This window comes from Erythrolamprus reginae, chromosome 2, assembly GCF_031021105.1.
Source record: "Erythrolamprus reginae isolate rEryReg1 chromosome 2, rEryReg1.hap1, whole genome shotgun sequence".
Classification (NCBI taxonomy): Eukaryota; Metazoa; Chordata; class Lepidosauria; order Squamata; family Dipsadidae; genus Erythrolamprus; species Erythrolamprus reginae.
The window spans coordinates 325,702,953-325,717,934 of NC_091951.1; the positions used below are offsets into that span (position 1 = coordinate 325,702,953).

Genomic DNA, 14,982 nt, shown 5'->3' on the forward strand with positions numbered 1-14,982 from the left:
GAGTACAGGAATTATGTAAGTTTTAATGCTTAATACTGTACGGATAGCTGGGATTGAGCAGTTAAAATATTTGCCAGATTAAGTGAATTGTTCAAATAAATACATATAGAAAGAAACTTGTAGAGGTAGTGCACATTTTATGAATAGAATTCATAAAGACCACCTTTTTTGCACTGATATTCATATATAGTAAATAATATTTTCCCCTTCCCCTCTTTGAACCAGTTATTTGAATATCAGCCATAGTTTGCCGCTTTTCCAGTAAAAGTTAGATTTTTTAAAAATATTGTTTTCAATGACCTTCTATCAAATGCTTCTAACTTATGTCCAGATTTTTGCTGCTCAGGCTATTTCAGTATTAAAAAGCTAGTGTGTTTAGAATGCTCTGCCATCTGAAAAATATGCTAGTTGGCAATCAATGTGGAATTTTCCCCATGCCCTATTAGCTGACTTTAATCTGGACTATTTAAAGGCCACTTCAGAAATGTATATTGCTATTAATTTCACACTTGGCTAAAAATCAGTATTTCTGAAAAAACCTCACACAAAGCTTTCTATTTATCAGTGATGAATTCAAACATGCCTATTTATTCTGATAAACTATAAAAGAACTTTTGTTTAACTTCTCTTCTAGCTTTTCTATCTACATCTTTATCCTTTGCCGAAGGAGAAACTGACATTTTCAATTAGTACTCCTAAACGATAAATACATTAAAAATAAAGTTCTATCTATTAAATGTAGGCAACAAGTAAAACACAATTACATATTTAGCAAAAGGCTTAATTCATGCAGTCAGTGCTTCTTTAGATGTAAGAATAGACTGTTATAACCTAGCATGTATGATTGCTCTCCTGACAGTAACATATATTAACAATAATTTATTCAGACCGCATTTAAATGAACAAATAAGTCAAATTTATCTTTCTAAGGAGATAAAGATAGGAAATCTGGGGAAAATTTCTAGTGTATAAACATGGAACTTGTATACAACCCAAGGCAATGCAACATGGTAGACTAGAATTTGATCATGTTGCTATGACATACCCTAACTATGTCTTGTTTTAACTGGGGGTTGATCTAACTCCAGATAATACAGTGGTACATCTACTTACGAACTTAATTCATTCCATGGCCAGATTCTTAAGTATAAAAGTTAGTAAGAAGAAGCAATTTCCCCATAGGAATAAATGTAAAAGCAAATAATGCGTGCGATTGGGATGGAGGTCGTTTCCTCCCAAGAGATGCCCCACGAAGGCTTCTCCCCACCTTTTCCGGCCCTGTTTCTTCCCAGAAGATTCCTAGAGGCCCCATGGAGGCCTTTTTCAGTTAGTTTCATAGGCTTGGGTTTCTAAGTAGAAAATGGTTCTTGAAGAGGCAAAAAAATCTTGAACACCCGGTTCTTATCTAGAAAAGTTTGTAAGTAGAAGCGTTCTTAGGTAGAGGTACCACTGTATAGCAAAGTGAGGATAAGCCTTCTTTTTCTCCCTACTTCCCTCTATATGTTTGTGTATGTGTGTGTTTACTCTTTCCATCTGTTGAAAGAGGATTTGCCTTTCAATTTCTTACATGTAATGAATTTCCAACACCTATTTACTATATTTATCCATAAGGCAGACAACTGTAAATTTAAAATACTATCCTCTCTCCCCACAAATTGTATCTTGTGAATGTGTGTATGTGTACATGCACAGAAACATACAGATGACAAAATTTCTGCATAATCCCAATGTCTGTCCTTTCCAATTCCAGTTGAAACCAATTCTGAGTATTTCTTTCCCCTGTCCAATAAATGTGCATTGATGATACATTTATATATGCATTTCTGTATAGATACCTTGAAGAATCCGTATGTTCTTTAAAAGATGGGATGAGGACAAGAATACATGCCTATTAATTGAATTAATAGCATAATAAAACAAATTCCTCCAAAATCAGGGATTTTAATTTCCTCACTTTTTCACAGAAATGAACAGAAAGAAAAAAAGATAACCAGGAAATGGGATCGGTAGCTGCCCTCGGAAAGGATGAAAAGAGAATACTGTAATGGCAAATCTGGATGATGAGACCATGGAAAGAAATAACTGGCCAAGGATGGGAAAAAAAGAGCATCACAGCATTACATAGAAACATAGAAGTTTGACGGCAGAAAAAGACCTCATGGTCCATCTAGTCTGCCCTTGTATTATTTTCTGTATTCTATCTTAGGATACATTACTCATTACAGAAGATTAAATTCACCAAGTAGGCAGTCCCTATCAAACAAGAGGATACAGGGAAATTTTCACAGACACTCAAGCTTTTCACCTACATTTGTTCCTTCCTTCCCTCCCCAGCAGTTTTTATTCTTCTCACTAAATCTTCTATTCCCAAGAAATTCCAGGAAAACCTGAACCACTACACAGAGTAAGGCGTCTCCATTTTAATTCTTAGAAAGTATAAATGAGCACTTAAATCTACAACAGAAATGGATAATCTTTTGGTGATTGAGGCACACATTTAACATTTGGGAAAAACCATGAATAAAGTACTGGTATAAATAAGCAGATTTTTTTAAAAAAACTTTTGGGAAAGTGTACAATTACCATATTTTTCGGGGTATAAATACACTCCATTCCAAAAAAAGGTAGATGACAATTTTGGTAAGTCTTATACAGTGAATATTGTGGAGAGGGGTTGGTGTGGGCCAATCGGTTTTGTCACCCAAGACCAACACAGACTTCAGAGGATAATCAGAATTACAGAAAAAACAATTGCTGCCAACCTGCCTTCCATTGAGGACCTGTATTTTGCACGAGTTAAAAAGATGTGAAAATACAGTGGTACCTCGGTTCTCGACCACAATCCGTTCCAGAAGTGTGGTTGAGAACCGATTTGGTTGAGAACCGAATTAATTTATCCCATAGGAAATAATGGAAATGGATTTAATTGGTTCCCAGCCCATTGACTTGCTGGGAACCAATTAAATCTACAGTATTTCCTCTATTTCCTATGGGATAAGGATCTGAGGGGACGGGGTGAGAGGGAATGGGAGTCGGAATCCCGACACGCCCCTCCTGGCCGCCCTCTTAACAGCCTCCCAGTCTCTACCTTGTAACTGCTCCAAGCTGCAGGAAGGGTAGGGCTGGCTGCAATACCGGCAGTTTTGGGGGGCTCCTTTCCTCAGCGGTTCAGTTCGGTACCTCCAGGCAGCTGCACCAACTTTTTCCTTCCCGGCAGCGACGGCTCCGGCGGCTTACCTTCATCACATGACGTTCCTGACGCTGCTCCTCCTCGTAGGGAAGCCGCCGTAGCCGCCGCTGCTGGGAAGGAAAAAGTTGGTGCAGCTGCCTGGAGGTACCAAACTGAACCGCTGAGGAAAGGAGCCCCCCGAAGCTGCCGGTATTGCAGCCAGCCCTACCCTTCCTGCAGCTTGGAGCAGTTACAAGGTAGAGACTGGGAGGCTGTTAAGAGGGCGGCCAGGAGGGGTGTGTCGGGATTCCGACTCCCATTCCCTCTGACCTCGTCCCCTCAGATCTTACATTTCGGATAGTAAACAAAATTTTCTGTTCAGTATCCGAATTTTTGTTTGGATACCGAAGCAAATTTTTGCAGAAAATTTTGTTTGAAATCCGAAATGTATGAAAACCGAGGCGTTTGAGAACCGAGGTACCACTGTATTTACTGATTTCCTGGACATAAACTGTTTCAACTCCTATCCTCAAAACGTTGCTACAGAGCACTGTACACCAAGACAACTAGACACAAGAACAATCTTCCCCCAAACGCCATTATGCTGCTAAACAAATAACTCCCTTAACACCATCATCAAACTATTTACTAAGTCTGCACTACTATTACTACTAGTTTTTCCTCATCATTCCTATCACCCATTTCCTGCCACTTAGGGCTATAACTTGTTGCTTGTATCTTAATATTTTTATTAATATTGTTTCCTCATTGCTTATTTGACCCGTGACCATTGTGTTATACCTCATGATTCTTGACAAATGTATATTTTCTTTTATGTACACTGAGAGCATATGCACCAAGACAAATTCCTGGTGTGTCCAATAACACTTGCCCAATAAAGAATTTTATTCTATTCTATTCGCTGTTCTAGAATAGGTTGTGGCAGCAGTGGCGAATGGACCGTGATGGCAAAGGGACACCGCCAAATGAGCCATAGCGGAGGCCAATGGGCCACCCTAAGCAGGCTGAGAATCAGCCGTGCCGAACAAGCCGTGGCAATGGACTGATGGCGGTGAACGGGCAGCGACAAATGGGTGGCAGTGAACGGGCCATAGTTAACGGGTCATATGAATACCAAATGGATGCTGGAAGGTAGATTTCTTCTTCTTGTTTTCCTTCCCCAAAATAGCTAGCTGTGTTTCATAATCCAGAGCGGCTTATACTCTGAAAAATATGGTAATCTATGCTTTTCTTTCTATAAACTATCTAAGCATAATCAAGGTTACTTAGGAACTGCACCTGGATGGGTTTTGCCCTGTTGATAACAGTGTATGGGTGTGTGGAGGAGAAAGGCACATTAGAGAAAAGTTCTACTTCTGACTGATTCTAGATCCCAAAGACTGAGAATTCCATTTCCCTAGTTTTATTTTATCAGCTACAAAATATACTATCTCTTATAAACTAATTAATCCACAGCAGTTCTGCATTTGAATATGTAAATCCCTCATAGCTGCAATCCCTCATTGTGGGATTGTGTAAGGATAAGTACAAATAATCAGGCATAGTGTTTGGGTTACATGTTAGGTTGGTTAGGTTTGCCAAAGCAGTTAACAAATGTTTCCATTGCAATGGAATCTCCTCTCAACTCTTAAAAATATTTACTTTCATATTACTGAAAGTTATATTACTTTCTTAGTAATATTAGATCTTATGTGATCTTTTAGCCCACTTGTTTTGCCAATGAAGATTTATTTAAAACCACGGATTTAAAATTTCATTTATAATAAAAGAAAATGTTTGAATAGTCAATTGCTAAAATGGAAACATCTGATACCTCTACCTAAGAAAGCCTCTGCTTAAGAACTTTTCTAGATAAGAACTGGGTGTTCAAGATTTTTTTGCCTCTTCTCAAGAATCATTTTCTACTTAAGAACCCGAGCCCGGAAAAAATTTCCCAGGAAATTTGAGAGTGGCATGAAGGCCTAGCCAGTTTCCTGCCATTCCTCCTTTAATCCCGACCATCTCGGGCTTTTCTGGGCTGCCAGAGGAGTCTTTGGGTGGTGCTTAAGGAGGCTTTGGCAGTCCAGAGCAAACAAAGCATTTTTCTTTCTCAGGGCGATTGGAGAGGGAATAAATCTCTGCCAGCGCCCAGAGAAAAGAAACGTTCCCTTTGCTCTGGGCAGCGACTGTCCTCCACCTCTTCTTCCTCCTCCTCCTCCCACTCAAATTCCAAGCTTTTATTTTTTTCCTAATGGGTTTGTATGCATTATTTGCTTTTACTATGGGAAAAATTGCTTCTAGTTACAATCTTTTCTACTTAAGAAGCTGGTCACAGAACAAATTAAGTTCTTAAGTAGGAGTACCACTGTATAAGTTAGTAACTTCCAGAGTAATAATTATGACAGATTTAAACGTGCCATATGCTTTCTGACTATTCCTGTTAACTACATATTTTCTCCTTTCAACATAGTCTTTGAGGGCAAAAGGACTGTTTCCCTCTAAAAATACACAAATAAACACATTATTCTTCTTGCCTGATAAATTTATTATTTTTGCATGTTCCACAAAGTACCAGAATTGTTTGCCAATTAGTTAGGTCACCCCAGTTTTGATAGGGGAAATCTATTAGCACTATCACCACAGCAACACAAAATGCATAAATATCAAGTTCACAAAATGGCAACTTGGCCAGTTGTTTAAAAAAATATTCTTTTCTATTTTTGTTTGGTATTTCCTATCGTGGACAAATATTATAAAGGAAGCAGTTTCATTATACAATAAGGGTGAAATTATTCTCCATCATCAATCTTCTTCAGAACTAGATTCATCTTCCTGGTCAGAAAGTTCTGCAACAGGAAAACGCAGAATAGCAGCTACACCTGTCAGTTGTCCAAGTTGTTCCCCAGATACATGAAGGCTAGAGAAGATGCGAACTGTGCCCATATTATCACGCACACTATCTACGAGCCGGACATATCGACTACGAGTAGCCACATCCTGATGTCTAAATAGTTCGTCGCTGATTAACAGAGTATCAATAGCCATAGCTTCATTAGCTTTTTCCACATGTTTGAGACCATAAAAGGCCCGATCAGGCTCATGTTGCAGCATTTTGTAGAAATCATCTAAAGCTTTGACTTCGCCAGCTGCTTTGGTATCAGCAAGTCGACTAGTCACAGCTGGGTCACAAAGAGCTTCTTTCAGAGCGTATTTATGTCCAGATGATGAATGCACCTAGAATATGAAAAATAATAGAAAACATATATTATCTTCTATAACGATCAGGTTCTTTTGGAAACTGTATTCCCAGGAACAGATACAGGAACAACAAGAACAAGTACAGGAATAAGTTGACTTGTAACCAATTATTTAGTAATTGTTCCCAGTTACAACGGCACTGAAAAAAATGACTTACTACCAGTCCTCGTAATTACAACTATTACAGGATCCCTGTTGGGCAAATGACCAAATTTGGGTGTTTGTGAACTGGCATGTATTTACAATGGTTATAGCATTTGGGTCACATGACCATCATCTGCAACTTTCCCAGCCAGCTTCCAACAAGCAAAGTCAATTGGGGGGGGGGGATCAGATTCATTTAACAACCACCTGATTCGCTTAACAATTGCAATGATTTGCTTAGCAACTGTGGCAAAAGTCATAAAACTGTTCATGAATCACTTAAAGGCCATGTTTCTTAGCAATGGAAATTTTGGTGCCAATTATGGTTATAAATCGAAAGACTTACTCGTAAAGGTTTTTAAAATATATGGAAAACATTCTTATATCTTATCTGGGGGGAAATGTTCTGAAACTCCAGCTCCCTCAGATCATTTAAAAAGACAATCCAGGTAGCCCTCCGCTTATAACCACAACTGAGACCAAAATTTCCATTGCTAAGTAACACAGTTGTTAAATGGGTTTTGCCCCATTTTATGATCTTTCTTGTTACAGTTGACTTGGACACACTGGACTTGCTAAGTTAATAACATGGTGGTTAATCTAGCTGAATCTAGTTTCCCCATTGATGTTGGTTATCAGAAGGTTGCAAAAAGTGATCACATGCCAACAAGACATTTCAACCATCATAAATACATGCCAGTTGTCAAGCATGCTAATTTTGATTACCCGATCATTGGGATGTTGTACTGGTCCTACGTGTGAAAAATGGTTATAAGTCAGTTTTTTTATTGCCGTTGTAACTTCAAACAGTCATTAAGTCAATAGCTGTACATCAAAAACTACCTGTACATTCAATTGCTAAAAACTACAAGAATAGAATGCTCTGTTCAGATTTCGTTAGCTTAGAGTATTGTAGTATGGCGTACCTTTTTACCCCCCAAAAGAGGGTGAAAACTTGGGTGCGTCTTATATACCAAATGTAACTCCAGCCACCCCCACCTTTGAGCCTCTGCCTCCTAGCAATTTACCTCCTTGCAGCAAACAGCGCAGAGCCTGTTAAGCCAAGCAACTGATTAGCCATTTCCCGACCCTCAGCTGATTGAAGATACAGGCAGGCCCATGTGCTAAAATGAAAGTGAAACTAAAGCTGCAAGAAGGCAGAATTTTATTTTCTTGTTTTAGTCAGTTGCTGAAACTGGATGTACAGTGATCCCCCGTTTATTGCGTCCCCAACCATTGCGAACAGGGTACTTCGCTATTTTTCAACCCGGAAGTCAAAAATACCATCTACGCATGCGTGCCGGGCACGCATGCGTAGATGGCAGCGGCTTCCCTGGGTCTTCCCCCTCTTGCTGGCGTCAGCGAGGAGTTTCCCCACCGCCCACGCAAACTCCTCGCTGCCGCTCGCCCGCCCTTCGCCTGCCCACGCCGTTCGCTCCCCCCTCTTGCTGTCGGGAGGGCGAGAAGCCCTCCCCAGCACCCGCTCGCCCGCCCTTCGCCCTGGCGGAGAAATTCCAGCCCCCACCTGGTCCCGCCCGATCCTCCTCCCTGAGGCAGCTCGCCCTCCCATGGCCGCTTCCTCCACCCTCTATTGCAAGCCTCTCTCCTCCCATATTCTGCCCCCCTCCCAGCTTCCAAGCCGCATTCGCCTTCCTCCGCCACCACCAGCATCCAGCTCCCGGCCAAGCAGCCAGGAAAGCCGAGCCGGGCGTGGCGGGGAACATCGGCGCGGGAGGCAGGAGACGGCCGCCGTCACCGCCATACGCGGCTCGGCTTCCCTGGCTGCTGCTCCGGTCGCCCGATCGTCTCCTGCCTCCCGTGCCGATGTTCCCTGCCAAGCCTGGCTCGGATTCCCTGGCTGCTTGGCCGGGGGGGGGGGGCTCGGCCGAAAGGAGCTGGAGACGCAGAGCTGAACACACCCCTTCATCCCCAAAGGCCGGCCTTTTTGTCTGGGAGGGAAGATGACGTGCCGGTGGCACAGGGGCGAGGGGCGGGAGGCAAATCGCTGCGTCTCCAGCCCCTTTTGGCCGAGCCCCCCCCCTCCGGCCAAGCAGCCAGGGAAGCCGAACTGGGCTTGGCGGGGAACATCGGCACGGGAGGCAGCTTCTGCCGGACATGGGCAATGGGCGGGACAGAGAAGCGGGGAGAATCAGGAGGCTCCTTTGGCAGCTGGGGGCTGCCTGGCTTTGTTGTTTTGGCTGCAGCGGGTGCCAGGCAGCCTCCAGCCGCCAAAGGAACCTCCTGATTCTTCCCGCTTCTCTGTCCCGCCCATTGCCCGTGTCCGGCAGAAGCTGCTGCCTTATTGCTCTTTGCCGGCGGGATGCAAAGTGCTGGGGTGGGAGGGTGTCCTGACAGCCCCCCCACCCATATGCTTCGCCTCCCGCCGGGCAAGAGCGCTCGGGTGGCAACTTCTTCTAGATACGGGCGATGTCCACGCTCTCTCTCGGCGCTTTCGAGCCGAGTCCGTGAGCGAGTTCGCTCCCGGACTCGGCTCGAAGGCGGCGAGAGACAGCGCCAAGGAACGGGCCTGTCCACGCTCTCTCTCGGCGCTTTCGAGCCGAGTCCGTGAGCGAGTTCGCTCCCGGACTCGGCTCGAAAGCGCCGAGAGACAGCGCCAAGGAACGGGCCTGTCCACGCTGTCTCTCGGCGCTTTCGAGCCGAGTCCGTGAGCGAGTTCGCTCCCAGACTCGGCTCGAAGGCGGCGAGAGACAGCGCCAAGGAACGGGCCTGTCCACGCTCTCTCTCGGCGCTTTCGAGCCGAGTCCGTGACCGAGTTCGCTCCCGGACTCGGCTCGAAAGCGCCGAGAGACAGCGCCAAGGAACGGGCCTGTCCACGCTCTCTCTCGGCGCTTTCGAGCCGAGTCCGTGAGCGAGTTCGCTCCCGGACTCGGCTCGAAGGCGGCGAGAGACAGCGCCAAGGAACGGGCCTGTCCACGCTCTCTCTCGGCGCTTTCGAGCCGAGTCCGTGAGCGAGTTCGCTCCCGGACTCGGCTCGAATGCGGCGAGAGACAGCGCCAAGGAACGGGCCTGTCCACGCTCTCTCTCGGCGCTTTCGAGCCGAGTCCGTGAGCGAGTTCGCTCCCGGACTCGGCTCGAAGGCGGCGAGAGACAGCGCCAAGGAACGGGCCTGTCCACGCTCTCTCTCGGCGCTTTCGAGCCGAGTCCGTGAGCGAGTTCGCTCCCGGACTCGGCTCGAAGGCGGCGAGAGACAGCGCCAAGGAACGGGCCTGTCCACGCTCTCTCTCGGCGCTTTCGAGCCGAGTCCGTGAGCGAGTTCGCTCCCGGACTCGGCTCGAAGGCGGCGAGAGACAGCGCCAAGGAACGGGCCTGTCCACGCTCTCTCTCGGCGCTTTCGAGCCGAGTCCGTGAGCGAGTTCGCTCCCGGACTCGGCTCGAAGGCGGCGAGAGACAGCGCCAAGGAACGGGCCTGTCCACGCTCTCTCTCGGCGCTTTCGAGCCGAGTCCGTGAGCGAGTTCGCTCCCGGACTCGGCTCGAAGGCGGCGAGAGACAGCGCCAAGGAACGGGCCTGTCCACGCTCTCTCTCGGCGCTTTCGAGCCGAGTCCGTGAGCGAGTTCGCTCCCGGACTCGGCTCGAAAGCGCCGAGAGACAGCACCCCCCGGACCCCCAACCCGGGTTTGGGGGGCTGCTAGGAAGCCCTCCATGCCGGCGGCAAACAGCCGCGCCGCCCCCAATCTTCGGCTCCTCGCTAGCGCTGTGGGAGTAAAAACACCATCTGCACATGCGCAGACGGTGTTTTTACTTCCGCATCGCTACTTCGCGAAAACCCGCTCGTTGCGGGGGCTCCTGGAACGGAACCCTCGCAACGAGCGGGGGATCACTGTAAAGTGGTAAATCAACTATTAATGTCTGTAGAATGTTCAAATGATTAGACTTATTTTTTTAAAGACTGCTTTATTATTGTTCTAGACAACTTAACAAAATGAAGAAACTTTTTAAAATAAATGCTTGATCTGAAGAGGCCCAGTGATATTGTATCTTCTTTTAAATAGCAGAAAATAATGTATACTTCCAGGAAGCCACATCAATTTTAACTGTGTCTGTACAAATATAGTGTGAAATGTAACAGTGTCCTGTTTAGTATTAAAATAAGGCAGCTGAGTTAAATCCTGGCTTAACCATGTTTGGAGAAGATCTATTTTGGGAGGAGTTAGTGTGATTATATTTCAGAAAACTTTATGGCATTAATATACTGACATAATGTATATTTTTCCAATTCTTTGCTATTTCCGTTACATCTTATATTCCGAAAAATTCAGTATACTGGGAAATATGTCTTGTTGAACTTAATAGGTGCCCTTTCCATATTCCTTCATGAACTATATTAATCTCAAACCAGTTTTTATTTGCTTTATAATAAACTGGTAGAACAATGAATCATGCTCTTATTAAACATCTTGAGAAAAAGTCTCAATAGGAATAGGAATGGACATCTATAAAGGAGCTAAGATTGAATGTACAGGTAGTTCTGGACTTATAACAGTACATTTCGTGACTGCTCAAACTTACGACAGAACTGAAGAAATGACTTATGACCATTTTTCACACTTACAACTATTGCAGCATCCCCATGGTCATGTGATCAAAATTCAGATTAGATTAGATTAGATTTATTAGATTTGTGTGCCGTCCCTCTCCGGAGATTCGGAACGGCTCACAACAGCAAAATACAGTACAAATCCAATGATTTTAAAAAAAACAGTTAAAACACTTAATATAAAAAACAGCCATACATCCCAGACAAACCATACATAAAATGGAATGGCCCAGGGGAATCAATTTCCCCATGCCTGACGGCAAAGGTGGGTTTTAAGGAATTTGCAAAAGGCAAGGAGAGTGGGGCAATCCTGATCTCCGGGGGGGAGTTGATTCCAGAGGGTCGGGGCTGCCACAGATAAGGCTCTTCCCTTGGGTCCCGCCAGACAACACTGTTTCGTCGACGGGACCAGGAGCAGGCCGACTCTGTGGGACCTATTCAGTCGCTGGGATTCGTGCGGCAGAAGGCAATCTGCCTTCTCAACCTGGGGGTTAGGATCCCTTTGGGGTCGAACAACCCTTTCATAGGGGTCACCTAAAACCATGGGAAAAGACAAATTTATCATGGTGTAAGGAACTAAAGCTTTTATTCTGGCGCATTGGAACATACAATCAATCAATCAATCAATCAATCAATCTTTTTACAATCAAGCGTTTACAGTAGGGGTGTCTCGCTGACCTTTCTGCCAATCAGCTTAAAGCTCTGTTGGGAGAATTGTTGCTAGACTTATGGTTGGGGGTCACCACAACATGAGGAACTGTATTATGGGGTTGTGGCATTAGAAAGGTTGAGAACCACTGTTTCTCTCCCCCCCCCCCCGTCCCAGTTCATAGACAAATTATAGGCAGATTTAGATGATCCAAATTTAGTATTTTATGTGTCATTAAAATTAAAGTTTTTTTTTTTAAAAATACATGGTTAGTTATTTCTACATCTCCCATTTCTACACTGCTCAAAAAAATAAAGGGAACACTCAAAGAACACATCCTTGGTCTGAATGAATGAAATCTTCTCATTGAATACTTTGTTCTGTACAAAGTTGAATGCGCTGACAACATATGAAATTGGCTGTCAATCAGTGTTGCTTCCTAAGTGGACAGTTTGATTTCACAGAAGTTTGATTTACTTGGAGTTATATTCTGTTGGTTCAGTATTCCCTTTATTTATTTATTTATTGAGTAGTATATACAACACAACTCCACTTGCAGACAGAAAAATCACTTAAACTGATGGTACTGAAGCCCCTTAACTTCTAAATTACCTGTAAGAATTTGGAGCGATTCTCCAGCAACAACTTGTTGTCCGTCTTGACAGCCTGCTGGAACATGTAGTCGCAGAACTGCTCCCTGACGAAACCCGGGCTGGCCACGAGGACGCACTTGACCACTTCGAAGTTCAGGTGCCGCTGAATGGCCTGCATGACTTGCTCGTAGAACCTCTCCAGGGCCCGGTCGTGCTGGGAGCAGTTGCCGCGTCGTTTCCGCGGGATGTTGACCTCGATCTTGGCCCGGGTCAGCGTCATGCTCGGGGTGACGAGGCAGATGTGGGCCAAGCCTTCCTGCATCACCACGGCGGCCAGGTCGGCGCTCCAGGCCGGGTCGCAGGCCTGCTCGATCCGCTCCAACACCACGCTGTCCCACTGCTTCTTGGCCAGCGTGAACTGCCGGTTGGGCTCCAGCTCGATGGTGTGGTAGGCGCCCATCTTGACGTACTCGTTCTCCTGGATGTTGGTGCCTTTGACGCGGAGCTGGCAGGCCTGCGAGTCGAAGTCGATGGTCTCCACGCAAATGGTGAGCGTGGTGCGGATGCGGTTGCTGCCCACGCTGCCCGTGGACGACTCCGTCTGCACCTTCCGGATGGTGGAGGCCCGCAGGCTGTCGCCCACCTGCACCAGGTTGTAGGCGTGCCAGATGTCCTCCGAGTCCTCGGGCATCAGCGTCACCTGCCCGGCGTTGTCTTTCTCGATGTCTTTCCGCAGCAGCTTCATCGTGGCGGCGGGAAAACAACCCGGGATCACCCCCCAAAAAGGCCGCCGCTCTCCTCCTCTCTTCTCAGCCGACCGACTCCAACGACCGCCCCAGGGCGGGCGATGCGGCCGACGCCGGAGGCTCAACCAAGCCACGGAGGCGCCTGGCTTACGGCCCGCTTGCGGCTGCTCCTCTCAGCCCCTCATTGAATGGCTGGCGTGGAGAGAGGCGCCATGGCTGAGGGGAAAGGGGAAGCGCCAACCCGCAGCGGGAGGAGCACCAGGCCCCGGGCGGAGCGTATAGAAAGATGACAAGAGTCCTGGGAAGGGGAGTGGCGAGATACGAGGCAGAAGCTGGTTGGTTGGCTTGCCGGCGGGACTTCGCTGCGGAAGGGAAGGGCTTCCCTTCCCGCTGACGCGATTAAGCCGGGTTCCGTTAGGCACACACAGTGAAAGAGAGCGAAGCTGGGGCCTCGGATTGGCAGCGGGAGGCATAGTCGTCGATGGCTTCCCGTCTAAGCCACGTTTAAAAAGGGTGCGTCGTGGTGTGAGCCTCATGCCTCTTGCGCCTGTCTGCAAGCGCCTTTGGGTTATTATTAATAATATCAACAACAATAACAACAACAACAATAATAATGAGGAGGAGAAGGAAAACAACAAGTTGGATGGGACCTTGGAGGTCTTCTGGTCCAACCCCCTGCTTATGCAAGAAGCCCTGCATAACTTCAGGCATCTGCTTAAAAACTCCCAGTGCTGGGGTATTCACAGCTTCTGGAGGCAAGCTGTTCCATTGATAAATACATTTTATTTAATTATTTGTCAAAACGTCTACAAGATAATAGGTATGGAATAAACACAAATAAAAGCAAAGTAGGTATAGGTAAATTTGGACAGTAGGACAGGGCATCAGTTATGAATAAAATTGTGTATTATGAAGATTTTTTAAAAATCTTTTCCACTTACCCAGCCACTGTTTTGCCAAGGTTTGTATATGGCAGTGATGGCGAACCTGTGGCACAGGTGTCACGTGGAGCCATATCTGCTGGCACGCAAGCCGTTGCCATAGCTCAGCTCCAACATGCATGTGTGTGTCGGCCAGCTGATTTTTGGCTTGCACAGAGGCTCTGGGAGGGTATTTTTGGCTTCCAGAGATCCTCTGTGGGGGAGAATGGGGGCAAAGCCTTTGGAACCTGGGGAGAGTGAAACACGAGCCTACTGGGCCCACCAGAAGTTGGGAAACAAGCTGTTTCCAGCCTCCAGAGGGCCTCCAGGGGTTGGGTAAACTGTTTTCACCTCTCCAGGCATTGAATTATGTATGTGGGCACTCATACATGTGTGATAGCATGCGTGCACACTATTTCGGCACCCAATGAAAAAAGGTTCGCCATCACTGGTATATGACGTTGATTGTCTGTCTGTCTGTCTGTCTGTCTGTCAAACATGTATAGGATAGTAGTTTGTATAAGTGTAACATAAGTAAAAAATAATGGTGAAAAAAGGACAGTAGGGCAGTAGGCACGATGGTGCTCTTATGCATACCTCTTACAGACCTCTTAAGAATGGTGTGAGGTTGACTGTAGACAGTCTAAAGTTAAAGTTTTGGGGGTTGGGGAACAAACCAAAGTTGGGTAATTCCCAGCATTGATCACACTCGTGCTGAAGTTGTGTTTTCTGCAGTCTGAGTTTCTATTTTGTATGCGTGTGTTGTTGCGGTTGAAGCTGAAGTATTCATTGACCGATACGGCATGGGGGTAAATGATTTTGTGAACTATATTTAGATCATACGTTTGGATTATAAACTACATACATTTAGTTTTGAAACCAAAAAGAGATTTTGGGTATGTAATATAAGCAAATGAATCGGTTTTTAATTTGAAACCAGTTTTAA

At 45.9% G+C, this 14,982-nt stretch overlaps 2 protein-coding genes across 2 annotated transcripts in view; both read right to left on the reverse strand.

Annotated features, from left to right (window-relative positions):
* The window catches only part of ITGA1 (integrin subunit alpha 1), a 118,073-nt gene that overhangs the window by 87,419 nt on the left and 15,672 nt on the right, over positions 1–14,982 (reverse strand). The window lies entirely within an intron of this gene.
* On the reverse strand, positions 5,697–13,511 carry PELO (pelota mRNA surveillance and ribosome rescue factor). Its single transcript, XM_070743360.1, has 2 exons — positions 12,390–13,511; positions 5,697–6,403 (listed from the first exon to the last, which is right to left on the reverse strand). Exons 1-2 carry the CDS (start codon positions 13,113–13,115, stop codon positions 5,972–5,974), a joined length of 1,158 nt encoding a protein of 385 aa, XP_070599461.1. The 5' UTR covers positions 13,116–13,511; the 3' UTR covers positions 5,697–5,971.